The following is a 14,171-nucleotide window of genomic DNA, read 5'->3' as shown; positions in this document are numbered from 1 at the left end:
TTTGCTCAAACCATCTTATTTGAAAATAATGAACAGAACTGTTGCAAGTGCTACATAATGTACATTTTATTTTCATGTCATATATATATATATATATAATCTGCAGTTACAAAGACATTTGCTTACATATTACTAATATTCCTGAGCATTTTTTAGCTTGAGGCCTGGTGTGTCTGCATTTTAAGAGCTACACACAACAGATTATAAGCTTCCAAAACAACAGTACCTGACATGCATACACATGACAACTGGGCAATGTACCAAATATGAAACGCATCACAAAAGCAGTTTATAACTACCAATATTTGACCATATTGTCAAACTTATAACGCATTAATAGTCTGGCAAGGTAGCCAATAGAAAAGTGTGACTGTAAGGCACTATGAATATACTGGTTCGTACGGGTGCACTGTAATACGTAAGATTAGATAAAATACAATCAGACATTAATGATCCCGCTGGGGAAAATGGATCATTGCAGCACCAAATGTAATACAATACAGCAAAGAAAAATCTGAACATAAATAAGAAGTTCTGGGCACGGGGTCTAACCAACAATTTCAACATGTCAAGAACATTTTAAGTAGAAATATTTGAATGAAAAGTATGAAAATATATGAATTACAGCATTATGAGTATGTGCAAAATACAAACAGGAGCCAAGAAAAGAACATATGTACATAGCAATTTTTAAATGAACGACAATCTGTACAATACGTACCACAAACTATGAAATGGCAAAATAACAAGCCCTTGTGTTATTGACAGTCAGTGAAGCTCACTGCGCATAGGAAAAAACAAAGTTAAAGTAAATATATTCGTACTCTGCCAGCAGACGGCAATCTGAAAATATATATTATCTTATTTACAAAAACAACCTAATGAAAAATAACTGCATAAACTGTGACCACATTACTGGAAAAATTCATACCAGTATCTCAAGCGAAACTGTAACAGCGATTCTCAATCCTGACGGGAAAGAGGACCGTCCTTCAATGCTGACATTCTGCTCAGTTACCTGCTCAAATTCACATTCAAAATGTTCATTCACATTCACAACGAAAGCATAGACTTCTATGATCTTTGAAATACCAAAGAGCTTACATAAAGTTATGTGCATCATAAACAAATGCATAAAAGGGCATACATATATAATATTTATCTTTCCGTTTGTAAAAAATTTAAATCTTTTGACAACATGGAGGCCGATGCAAAAAGAAAACAAAAAACAATGACACACACACACACACACACAACAGGACTGCAGCAGGCTCAACAGGAGTTCACCAGGCCTGTGATGACGTTGCTGGGAGTCCTGCGATACTGAGCCTTGGTGTTAGTGACTGCACCGTGCTTCTGTCGGAGGTGAAGCCTCAGCTGACTCTTGTGCCTGAAGTGGAGGTCACATTTTTCACACTGAGGGGAAAAAAAAAAATTTGAATCACTTTTAAAATGGACAGTTTCATCCCCCCAACCCCCACAGCTTTAGTTCATAGCTCTCCAGGATTACTACTCAGGACTTATAACTATTGATAGGCACATGGGTCATGGGGGAGAAGGGATTACTCTCTTTTTAGCCAGCAGACGCGGTGGATAAGTGGGGGGGGGGGGGGGGGGGGGGGGGACTAGGAAGCTTACATGATAAGGCTTCTCGCCGGTATGAATGCGCATGTGGCTCTTGAGCGTCTGAAGGTGGCGGAAGTGCGTTCCACAGATCTCACAAGGGTACGGCTTCTCTCCCGTGTGAATTAGCACGTGGGCTCGAAGATGGGCCACCTGGAGGAAGATGAAAACATGTATTAAATCTCACACACACACACTTAAAAAGGCAGGGTTTGATATTTGCAAAGCTCTCCTGAAGACGTGGCTATTTTCTTTTCTCACCTGGACGAATCTGGAGCCGCATGTCTCACACTTGTATGGCTTCTCTCCAGAGTGGATGCGGGTGTGGGTCTTGAGGTTGGCTGGTCGGTTGAACTGAGCACCGCAGATGTTGCAGTGGTAGGGCTTCGCACCTGGAAGTTTAAACAAGCAGGTTGTGCAATGAATGAAACCGGCACATGCATGAAGTCAACTTGATGGCACCGGGAACTATTAATCTTACCGGTGTGAACGGTCTTGTGGCTGGCCAGGTTGCCCTTGTAGCGAAAGGCAGCCTGGCAGCAGTCACACTTGTATGGCTTGTCACTGTGGACCTGGACCAGGTGGTCTCTCAGGGAGTCTTCCTCTGTGAACTTGGAGTCACACCCGTTGCAGAAGTAGGTGTTGTTTTCTGCAGAAAGTAGCAATAAAATCAATAAACAAATAAGAATAATCCTGCCAAATAATTTGTTGTCATTTAAATATAGGCTAATAGTATGGCACTCGTGGAGTCCACTTACCACAGCTGGAGGAGGAATACTCTGAGTGTAGTTTGGTGGCATCATCTCTGCTGTACGAGTCAGGAGAAAGGTGACCCATTTCCATACAGCGAGGGCTGTCACAACCACAGGAGGAGCATCTGCGGTGGCTGCATGCAGAAAGATGACCACAGAGTTGATATAGAGTTAAATTCTTCTCTTTAACAAATGTATATGAAGTTTCTGATGTACAGTTCTCTCAGTGAGTTTTACCTGCTGCTGCTACAGGTGCTGCTGCTGCAGCTGTCGACGCTCTGAGACATGAGGATTTCCTCTCCACGCTCGCCAGCTCCCTCCTCTGCCTGGACCTCACCGTGTCCTCCCGCTGCACCGCTCCTGCAGGGGCTCAGCGTTGGGGACATGTCTGTGGCTTCGGCGCTGCCTCCGTGAGCCTCTTTTTCACTCTCATCAGGAGTTTGGTTCATAACAATCAACTTGTACTTCTTCCAGTTGCGGGCCTTGGCGTCTTTGGGGCAGTCGGAGGGCTGTTTGAGGCTCAGCGTGGCGTTTCTGCTGCTGTTGGACTCAGTGGGCGAGTTGGGCTGGCAGTCAGATCTGAGGGGGCTTTGAGGGCTACAAATCACACCTTTCATAAATCCTGGGGACAATCTTAGGCAGCTGGTCTGTGGATGCTGAACACTGTCTTCCTCCGTGGGAGTGGCAGGCCTTTGAAGGCTCCCGTGAGCTCCTGCCGGTCGAATGATACTGCTGGGGAAAATGGGGTGGGAGATAATGGTGGTGGACTCATTGTGAGCCATGTTGGTGCTGGGTACCTGCGAGCATCGTGTCTGGGACAAAGCCCCTCCTCTGGGAAGGTCGCTGACTTTATGGGAACCCTCCAGCTTCCCAGCAGGGACATGGAGGTCGCCATAGACGTGATAGGAGCCAGAGGTGTTGATCCCCCTGAAAACGTTGGGCATGTAGCCCCGGCACTCCTGGAGATGGGATGAGGTTGATGTGTGGTTGTTTCTAAAGTCTGCCTCTTTTTCATCAACAGGCCTCAAAGCAGGGATCTCATCAGCCAGATGTAATGAGTTGATCTGTACCTCTTCAATCGGCATATTCAGAGACTGATGCCTGCAAAGACATATTCAATGACAGGTTGTTAACTCCAACTCAGATCCCTTCCATTTTAACCGAGACAACAGAGTGCGTCTTGTCACATTTTCTATTTTCCTTTACCTGGACTTGATGAACCTGTGGCAGGTGTCGGCCACATGTTCCATCTGGAGGTAGATGGCTGTGTTCATGGTGGCCAAGACCTGACTGTCGTTAAGGTTCAGACAGGACGTGTACATAAAGTCCAGCAGGATGGAGAAACCCTTGCGGTCCACTTTGGGGTCTAAGCTGATGGCACTAAGGTTTGCGTTCTTGGGGTCCATGAACACAGAATAAAAGAAGCCACTGTGAGAGAACAAGAGAGAGATACAGAGTTGAACATGTGCACAGATGAGTCATTAACCGATGAAAATGAATTTATTTGGGATGAGGTACGACATTAGATAGTGTGGCTGTGTCAGGGGCAGTGATTCACTAAGCTAAAAAAATATGAAATACGGTCCCAGAAATAGCGTCCCTTCATTTGGCACAGCCAATAAAAAAAAGAAAGTCCATAGGTACTGTGTCACGTCTCATGATGGCACATACCTGCAGGCCACCAAGACGGCCTTGTGAGCATGAAAATGCTGTCCGTCCACCTGTATGGTGACATCAGTCAGTATGTTCCTGCTGCGGAGGCGGTTGAAGTTGAGCAGGACGTCGCCTGCGTGTCGTGTGAACTGAATGCAGCCATCTGCAGTCGTGGCCATGCTGTCAAAATCTGAGCAAGGGGCAGAAATAACAGATAGTTTGGTCATTGTCTTGACTCTAAAAGTGATCAACACATACTGGGTAGAAAAAAACAACAATGTGGGTATGCTGGCACTAGTATGAGCACAACTCAACTATACTTTCAGAAAAACAAATTAAGCTTAAATTACATTACTACTAAATAATAATTTATGCACAAATAAAAAATGACATCAATAAGACGTCTGACAACAATAAAGATAACGTTTTATTTTGAAACAAAAACCACACAACAAGCCAAAATAAACACAATTAGAAGTGTGATAAGTCATAATGAGTCACTTATACACAGATGAACCCTCTTGTTATACAAGATAATAAATACTCATTATATTTCATCACATCCGGCTCATACTTGTCTAACACAGGCCACCTGCCTTCTGGGTTTATAATCAAAACAAGCTCTGAACCTAAAAAGTGTCTTGACTGTGTTTCATCAAGAGGCGGCGTCATTGCAGAGAGAAAAGCAAAAGGTAGGCTCACGAAACCCTCTGATCCGTGCCCAACTTCTTATTGGGCCTTAATGACGGTGTTATTACATCGGCTACGATCAACATTTTAACATCTGTAAAACTTAGAACGTGTGTCATCAATCTGAGGCGAGAACAAATCTTCACCACAGGCACTAATTGTACAAACTATATATGAGTATAAGCAGACACAACCCTACATTGACCTGTGGGGTTAAAGTTATCTGAGTATATATATATCTGTTGTGCTCTCTCTTGCAGTTCTTCAGCGTGTAACAGCAGAGGGACTGCTGGCAGCCTGCAGCCTGCAGGTTGTAAACGTGTTTGACGTTGAGCACATTCCGTCCTGGCTGCTCAGATTAGGTTGCCAGCACACAGAGAGGTTTCCTGTTCGCCCCCACGATATAAGTAGAACTCTTCTCATTTAACCCATCGACATTTACTCCCCATCCTGCTCGGCCAATCTCTCTCAAATTACTTCCACACCTCGAATATTACACGAGCCAGCGTGATTTCGTGGGATGTGATTTCAAGGAGTGCTTACAGTTATTAGCTGCGCATAACTTCGGCTGTAAGCCGCCGAGCAGGCCGACACAAGTCCGGTCAAGTTTAGCAACAGTGTTACGCTGTCATGTCCCGTGTGTTTAAAGAGTGTTTGCTCGGTTAAAAGTACGAGGAGAAGTCATCGGCTCTGCGCTGGAGAGATTTAGTGAAGTGAAAAGATTGTTTGTCGACGAAAAGAAATGCGCAGAGAGAAATTTACAAGTGACTGAACCAGACCGACCGGTGCTGTTGCGCCACTATTGCTCGTCTGATAGGCAGCGTACATGGTGTATCAAACATTACTATAAAAAGGCGAACATGAAATAAAAAGGCTAATATTGAGATATGAGTCAAAACTGCAGCCTTGGCTAAAGGTGAACGTCACACAACTGCTAGTTGTTTCCAGTCTAACAGCAGCTCTTAAAGCCTACTTCAAGCACCAGATACAGCTCAGCCCGCACACAGCCTAAAGCCGCACTTCCGTCTTAAACACGGTCAAAGACGGTGCAGCTGTCAAAATCAACTCTCCCAGTTTGAATCTGTTCAAATCCTCTAGCTAAAACAATCACTTCATATTGGGGAAAAAACACTCCAGCCATGGAGGAGCGCAGGCAGCCACATGAGCATCTGCTACTTCACTACACGTCTGACCTAATGCTGAGAAAATAGGAAGGAAAAAAAAATTCACCTTGTAAAAGTTTCCTCGAAACTCACCAGTTCTGAGAATCCAGTTCTAAGAAACACAGCAGCTCAATTCTCGGAATTTCAACAGAGGAGCGTACCATTATGTGCGGGGCGGGGGAGCTGCTCCCCGCCGCCCGCAGCATTTCAACCTGTACAGTGTATGTTGCACAGTATAACACGTGGCTGCCCTGTTATAGGTTATTAATTAAACTTCTTTGTGATATTGGTGTGTAATGTGTCTGAGAGTTTAGCAGTTAATTAGTTTGTTTCGCTGTGAGTTAATCTCCCTACGTAGTGGATGGCTCCAAGTGCAAGGTCAGCTGACCGAGTTATAAATACCGTGGGGAACATGAGAGCATGTTGTCGCTGTAAACCTGCCCGAGGTGAAACGAAGAGTTGAGAAAAGTCAGTCATTTTGTCTTCTAATAATTCCAAACATGATGTCCTACATTTTTTTTCGTTTGACTTCACACTTTGCTTGCTCTGAATAAACTGCGTTTTAGCAGCCAGTTCAAGTTGCAATGCGGATTCTACTTATATTGATTAGGAACACCTGAAATTAATATGTTAATGTAAATGCTTTCTGTCAATTCTATAAGTACGTTGTATATAAGTTAACAGTGAACATTTGATTGGCCTTCGGGGAAATTCCGATCATTTACTGTGTGATGAAATTTATCCCACATCTGAGAGGGTGTGTGGCCTTTCTTGCATGTACAGTGACAGCTATGAAGCCCTATTTTTGATGTCATGGCACAGGTTGTAGAAGGTGTGCGAGTGAGTGTAAAAGTCCTCAACTCTCTGAAAGGCTCATTTGCACTCATCTGTGTTCCCACCACTTCCTGTCTCACCATCGCAGCTGTGTGTTCATCTGGGTAGCACAAAATCCTGAGTGCTCACCAATGAATGAGTCAACAAATCAGGAACTAACTGTTCTTTAATGAACAACTAACAAGAAGTTCCTGAATAACACTGAATCAAGAACTACTGTGTGTGAGAAACAACATAAATAAAATCATATGGTAGTTAAGAACAGACTGCTGTGAAGCGGTGTGTAATGATGTCCCTACATATTTGACCACTTTTTTTGTGACTTACTCCTGATTAACTCCAAATTAGCCACTAAATGGCACAAAACCAGTACTAATCATGACCTTATATATTTGTTGCCACTAAGCAAAGTGGTGTGTTCCTCACTAGTTCCTTGGTAACTACGCAGGATAATTTGTGCCTTATGTAAAGTGTTACCGTAATCTACTCTGTAAACTACTCATACGCACAGAACATCAGCTCCCCTGCACAGCGTGTCAAACGCTATCTTTAAATGCGGTGGGCAGGCTTCTTCTTTAGCTGTGTGCATGTGATCCTACTGTATCTTAACAAATTGAATAGCATTGCTCAATTTTTTTAATTACCTTTTCTGAATGCAGACATTATATTCTGTAATGAAATGACCCTTGTGTTGAGTTATGTCACATCGTCCACCAGCACATGCAACAGGATCATTTTTTCCCCCTATTTCACTTCCCGATTCGGTGAAGTCTAATGTTAAAAAACAAGGGTTTTCTGTGTTTTCAGGTTGGTTTTGGAAATATAGGGTTACCATCTGTTGGCATCACCTTTCACTCTCACTCTGAGTTGCAGTGAGCCTTTGCTAAACAAACATACAGTTAGGTTAGACCAGCGGGAGGAAAAGAATCCGTAAAATAGTCATTGAGAACAACAGCTAGTGATTGTGACTTTACTGAGGACAATGTTCATCAGTGAATTAAACTTGACTTGATCCATTTTTTTTCTCCATACATTCATTTAATATTACCATGTGCCCATAACCTAGTTGTCTTTTATCAAATACTCATATTGGCACTGCAAACACCTTTTGTTTTGAATCATTGATAAACAAGCGTCCAATAAATCAACGTTTTAGCGTTGATCATCAGTCAGAAGTGGGTAGTAACACATTACTATTTGTAGCTCATCTTTAGCAACATTAAACACAAGCAACATGATATGAAATTGTTAACAGAAGTCTTCTGCAAATATTATATCACTACGCTGTATCATATAACCGTTTCCCATCATTATGCTTTCTGTATATGTTGCAGAAAAGATCAACCCTCAGACTGAATCTTTCCCATGAAATAAATGTGTAGTGCAGCTCAACAGGTCTAAATTACAGCTGTTCAGGTGGCTATGGCAACAAAGAGGTCTATTTCTAGTTAATGTTTTCTCTCTAGATGTTTTTCCCCTGCGGTTATCTTTAGTGGCCCAAGTTTCTGTGGGCTGTTCACCTTCACATCCTTTGAAAGGAGTGATGTTTTCTGGTCTGAATGAGAAGAGTCAAAACTTGTTCCGCCACGAGCCTCGGCAGAAAGTAAACCTTCTGATTTCCTGGTTTGGTTGTTTATTCGCAGGCAAGAGGATGCATAGATTTGATCAGTCAGCCTTTTTCTTGCTTATATCGGCGCAGCATCTTTAACGTCACGTCAGGGGTTTGCTGCAGCACGATAGCAAATAGACTCGAGCAGATGTGAAACACACAAGCTGCCATGTGTCGTAGATATCTGTACTTTTAAGAGTCTAATCAACATGATCACACAAACATGGTGCTTCTGGTTGGCTTTGCAGAATAAATGTCTCCCAGTCTGTTTTTTTTTCCCCGCAAGGAAGGCCGGACCACAGAAAAATACATCACCTCAATCTGCTGAATGCGAAAAAATATGTCTTTTATTGCTGTCGGTCGCAGAGATAAACCCAGTTTTCTTAACTGGCTAAAGGGTTCATTTTAAAGCAATTACCCCAGTGATTTATTATTGCATTTCCACAATGCTGTGGGGCTTTCAAGAGATTAGAAGATTAGAAAAAGAAAATCAAGGTCAACTTTCATTCCCTAGTGTGAGTCAAGTTCCAAAAATACTGGCTCCTACATTCTCATAATGCAACTTGAACTTGTCTGTCCTAGGACCCTCCTTGCCAAGTAAATTCCTACTTCAAGTTTAAGTGGTAAATGTTGTAGTCTCCGACACCACTCCTAAACAACCCTGATGACATCACTATGACATTATCAGGGTTGTTTTCAAAACCTTTAGAAAGCTCCTCCAAAGCCACAGAAGATGTTTTACTGCTGTTTTCACCCACTGAGTAGTACTAACCCTGACGAGTAAACATTGGTGGAGTGCCCCTTTAAAAACATTTTAAAAAACACAAAATGTTATTTATCTTTGTGTGTGTCTGCTTCCCATTTTTTCGTCCTCTGCAGGGCCCATCTGTAGAATGCATGAAAACAGCACTGCATGGGTTTCTGCCAGCCAACCCTGGAACAAATCTGCTGCCGTTCCTTCTCTCCTTCTCCCCACCCCCTCTCATGAACTCCGCTGACCCGGGGGCCTAGACACAGACAGATATCAACGTGCCTGTCCCAAAACATGACCCAGGCACATGGTTGCCTGACAGGGATCAAAGGTCACGTCAGTAAAATACGACTCTAAAACTAGTTCAATCTTCGCAGCCACGTAGCCTGAGGGGGGGAAAGAGGAAAGTATTGGATTTTTTCTAACAAGGAGCATGCACTTGAATTTGGGGAACAGAGTGCATGAGAGAACAAAATCTAACAAGATCTACCTGGTTTTGAAAGATATTGAGACTGTTGTTTATAAAAGCACAAAATTGCCACAGAAATCCAAAAAAATATACATAATAAAGCTTGTTTATGATCTAAATGTATAAGGGTAAAACAAGACGCATGAAAATACCTGACTCATTTATTTATAGCACAGACTTCAGACTTCATTTTTCAGCAGTTGCTGATGAAGTAAACAGTGCACACAACCCCTGAAACACAGAATATGGAAAGTGCATGGGTGCTAAACATAGTGAACTTTGAACTGCGTTCATGCAGTCTGCGTGGGACTTACAGAGAAGTATATATTTAAACTGCAGGTGGTATGCAGTGTTTGCGTAATAATTGCTGAACTTCAGTTGACCCTGATGCATCAAATATACTGTGGTGTCAAACTGCCAATAATGTGTTCTCCTGCACAGATAAGCTCTTTTCAGCACGAGATGATATTTTGCCTGAAGTGCGTGCGTGCGTGTGTGTGTGTGTGTGTGTGTGTGTGTGTGCTGTTTGTGAGGTTGTCTGACTATAAAATGATGATTAAATGAAAAGTATGAATACCCTGACATGAAACACAACACAAGACACTGTAGAGATAAGTCATTTTTCAAGCAAACATACCAAACATTCCCTAAATTGTATAAATTATAATATATAAATTGTCTTTTTTTATATTTAGCATCAACTTTAGCTGGATTTTTAACTACTGTCTGACACTATATGAACCAAAAAAGTATTGATTCATTGAGAAAATAATTGGCATTTTAAACAGTATTTAAAACAATTAGTTGATGCACTAAAACACTGTAAAATTGTCACGTCAGTGCTAGTTCCAGGGTACAATGCCGGACTGCTACCAGAAGAAATGATGGTACCATTTTTGGTGAGTTTAGCAGTTGAGCCACCTGTGGCAACATTAAAACATTAAACTTTTTTTGCCAAGTAAAATGTTGAACACATTTTATCTGCACGTCTCCTGATGTGGCATATTAGGGTTGGAAGATACGTTTTATATTTCAGTAAAGAAAAGTACAGTTTGCTCCTTCAACATCAAACAGGAACCCTGCTCGTCATTACTTTCATATCTGTGGTTTCCACGGCCTGGCTCGGCACCAGAGACACCAGGGGACGTGCTTCTGCTAAGTTGCATATTAGCCCATCGAGTTTCCTCTCAGCGCTTGTGATATAAATCTTATAAATCCTGTGTTTTGCATTGGTATGTTTTTTGCTGAAAGGGTCCATCTGATTTTATTTTTGTCTGAGCAGGAGCTTTTGTTGTTGTTACAGGTGCACAGAGAATTACAGTATATGAAGGAATTCAGAGCATTGCTGTTGTGGTTCAACTGAGCACAAGATCATAACAGCAATTAATTAACAAGAGCAATGTATGAATTATGTAACATCAAGCAAGTTATTTAACTGTTACAGACATTAGCATTAAAAACATTTGTTTAGCTTCAACATTTCCACTGTGCAGTCACTTCCTGAGAGTGCGTGCTGAAGCAAAAACAGGCCAGTTTGCAATGTTCTTCAACACAGGCCAAACTATAAATCACAATATTTGGACCATCTCTTTGGTTTCAGGTCACTTGAGGACAGCGACTCATGTCCTCGTGGTCCAACTTCATATAAAATGCTTAGAGGGGATACATGAATGGTGGCTTTGTTGCACCAAAGCAAAGAATGCATCCTCAGTTGTAAGTGGCTAAATGGATTGTACATGCAGAGGAAAGGTCAATTCCGAGGCCTACTCTGTGTGATCGAGAAATATGGGAAGCGACGTCTGGGGCTTGTCTGGACAACGCACACTTCTCAGTAGGAGTTCATTGAAAATATATGAATGGACAGACAAAGATTTGTCACTTTGAGGCTCGTCTGAAAGCGCCGGCCCAACAAAATCGCTTTATTTAGTCTTTCTTTAAATGTGTTTGCCCTTCTGTAGTCTTTTATATCTTTATTTTATTTGCTTTAATTTCAACTATTTTATCCTATAAAAAACTTTTGTATCCCTGTTTGGAGTATGCGCTGTATAAATGAATATTACTATCATGACACCAAGAGTGGAAAAGTTCAGACGTTCATCAGTGGCCAATTCATACTCCGGAAAAGACCAAAACAGCTTCACTGAAGGAAGAACTGAGCATAGTCTACCTTGACTATACTGAATGTGAGGCAATGAATATGCAAAGTCAATATAAACACATATTGCAACACTCTACCTCTCACTACACATTGTCTGTGGAAAAGTACCAGGGTACGCTGTGTCACCATGGCGGATTCCCCTGTTGTTTTATAGCAAAGCCTCGGGGAGGTGGATGGGGGAGGGGGCAGGGCTGCACAGACACAAGAGGTACCATGGTTTGTGTGTTGTGTGTGTGTGTGTGTGTGTGTGTGTGACAGGGAAAGGGAAGCTATTAATGTGATCCTGGGTACCTCTCCAGTGGTTTAGCCTTGGAAATTTACATTCACAATAGAGCAGCTGGGAAAATTTGGATGAGGAAAATTAATGAGGAATGATGTCTTTCACCTACTTCCAGAGTGTCCTGACAGGGCTGCAGAAGAAGGCTGTTGTTGTCCTTATCTGCAACATACTGATCACATGAACATTCAATGCATACCATCTTGCTCAATAAGAAGATATGTTACTATAAAGAAAAGGATATCCACAATTTTACAAAGCAGTCACTTGTGATTATTATTCGTAATTATAACTGTGTGTCTGGTCTCATTGCTGTCAGTTGTTTCCCTATTTCTTTTGTTTCCTCAACAATATGCTGTTTTGCCCACTGACATGGCAAAAACCTGTTTGGTTTGTCCTCTTCTTCCCAGAGATACTGTAAAAAAAACAAACACAACACAAACTGAAGTAGGCTGTTGTGTGAATGTCACTGAAGTATAAACAGTGGCTCTGGATGATGTTGGAAGGCAGCCTGCTTGCTCAACATTTTGTAAACAATGCATGAGAAACTCTAATGTGGGACTGCAGGAAAAAAATAGAGAATAAACGCTTACTTTGAAATTCTTGAGAATGCGTTGAAAATTGAGGCAGGAGGTCATTAGGTGACGTACAGCCAAAACCTTTTAGCTCAGAGTGCATTTGAGAACCACAGACAACAGAGGCCTGTACTACGAAGCAGGATTTGAGGTTAGCGAGGTAAGTTCAGGGTTAACTCTGGGTTTTCAGGGTTACGACGGTGGTTCACTTCTTACGGGGGTAAATCACCATGCTAACTTATGCTGCAAACCTAACCTGCTCCGGAGCAGGTTAGGTTCGAGATGTCAGATCAACTCATATAAAAGCACCGCCTACTGACCTATCAATTATTATCTTGAAAAATGGCATCACCAATCATAGAAGATCCTGTGGAGCTCAGGGCGCATATTTATGTCCTTTTGAAACACCGCGATTGCAGCTGACAGAATAAGACTAAAATTGTCATCCATGCCATAAGAGTACATCTAAGCAACACATTAATTTAATAGAATACGCAGATGTAATTATAGTGAGATCTACTCACCCTAATGATGATGATTTACAGAGTTGATAACCATCGTGGCGTGACCGCTTAGCGAGATCACGGTTATTAGGCTTGGTGAAGCCAGATAACAGAAAGATAAACTTGCTTCGTAGTACAGGCCTCAGGTGAGTTAGATTAAAGTTACTATTTTGTTTACATATTTTAAATATGCCCTTGTTTAGCGTAACCTATGTACGTGTATGGCATAATGTCACTAAGAAGGCAAATGCATTATATACAAGTATTAACAGGTTTAAAATCAACTGCGCTGTAATTGAACATCCATCTTTGCAAAATATGATATGAGACAACGTAACTAATGATAAAAAGGGTCAAACTGAGAGCTTAAACATGGGCAATAACATGAGACCAAGGGCTGATCCAGGACAAGCAACAACGCACCAATGGCATCAAAAACTCCCAGATAGTTAAATCAGAACAAAAAAGTGAACGTTACAGCTTCTCATAGGAAGGATCCCTACTGAGATGTTTTTATTGTGCCCGCTCCCCACGCAGTTCACCAGTATGCAAATGTACACGCCCTTTTTTTGTGTGTAATTGTAGTCATGTAAATTCCCTCGAGACATACAGTAATTGCTGTGCAGTGATTCATTCATATATAAAATTTACACCCAATCACTTTGAAGATATCCCCCCAGAGATCTGTGTGAAAAAACACTTTCTTTCATAGCAGACGATCTAAAGCCCCTTTCACACATGCAGTCTATCCCTGGAATGTTCAGGAACATTTCCTGCATGGAGTCATGTCTGAATGGGAGCAGGGATCGATATTCAGGGAAATCTGTACCGCCAATTTCCCACCTCAAGACCTCGTGACATTTCAGGGAAAATGCCAGTACAGCTGTGTTGTAAATGAAAGCAGTAACATTGCAGGGACAAGCATGTAAAGGGTTACGTCCGTCTGTCACGTGGAGCAAGCGAACCAATCACAAGACTCCATGTGATGTCTTTGAATCTGTGACTTGAATGTTGAAGACATTACAAGAACATAGGCACCAGACATAAGCAGCACCTCGACCACCATGTTCCTGAAAATAATAAGAGACATTTTCCGCCACGTACAGGTTCATCC

The 14,171-nt window shown here is 42.0% G+C and overlaps 1 protein-coding gene across 1 annotated transcript; it reads right to left on the bottom strand.

Moving 5' to 3' along the window:
• Positions 1 to 41: 41 nt before the first annotated feature.
• Positions 42 to 4,218, bottom strand: bcl6ab (BCL6A transcription repressor b). Its single transcript, XM_070919104.1, has 8 exons — positions 4,047 to 4,218; positions 3,582 to 3,803; positions 2,613 to 3,476; positions 2,382 to 2,509; positions 2,105 to 2,272; positions 1,885 to 2,015; positions 1,639 to 1,776; positions 42 to 1,416 (listed from the first exon to the last, which is right to left on the bottom strand). Exons 1-8 carry the CDS (start codon positions 4,205 to 4,207, stop codon positions 1,273 to 1,275), a joined length of 1,956 nt encoding a protein of 651 aa, XP_070775205.1. The 5' UTR covers positions 4,208 to 4,218; the 3' UTR covers positions 42 to 1,272.
• Between the last annotated feature and the right edge of the window lie 9,953 nt (positions 4,219 to 14,171).

This window comes from Enoplosus armatus, chromosome 14 (assembly GCF_043641665.1).
Source record: "Enoplosus armatus isolate fEnoArm2 chromosome 14, fEnoArm2.hap1, whole genome shotgun sequence".
Taxonomy (NCBI): Eukaryota; Metazoa; Chordata; class Actinopteri; order Centrarchiformes; family Enoplosidae; genus Enoplosus; species Enoplosus armatus.
Note: the sequence above shows the minus strand (reverse complement) of the source record. Positions and strands in the feature narration are given on the sequence as shown.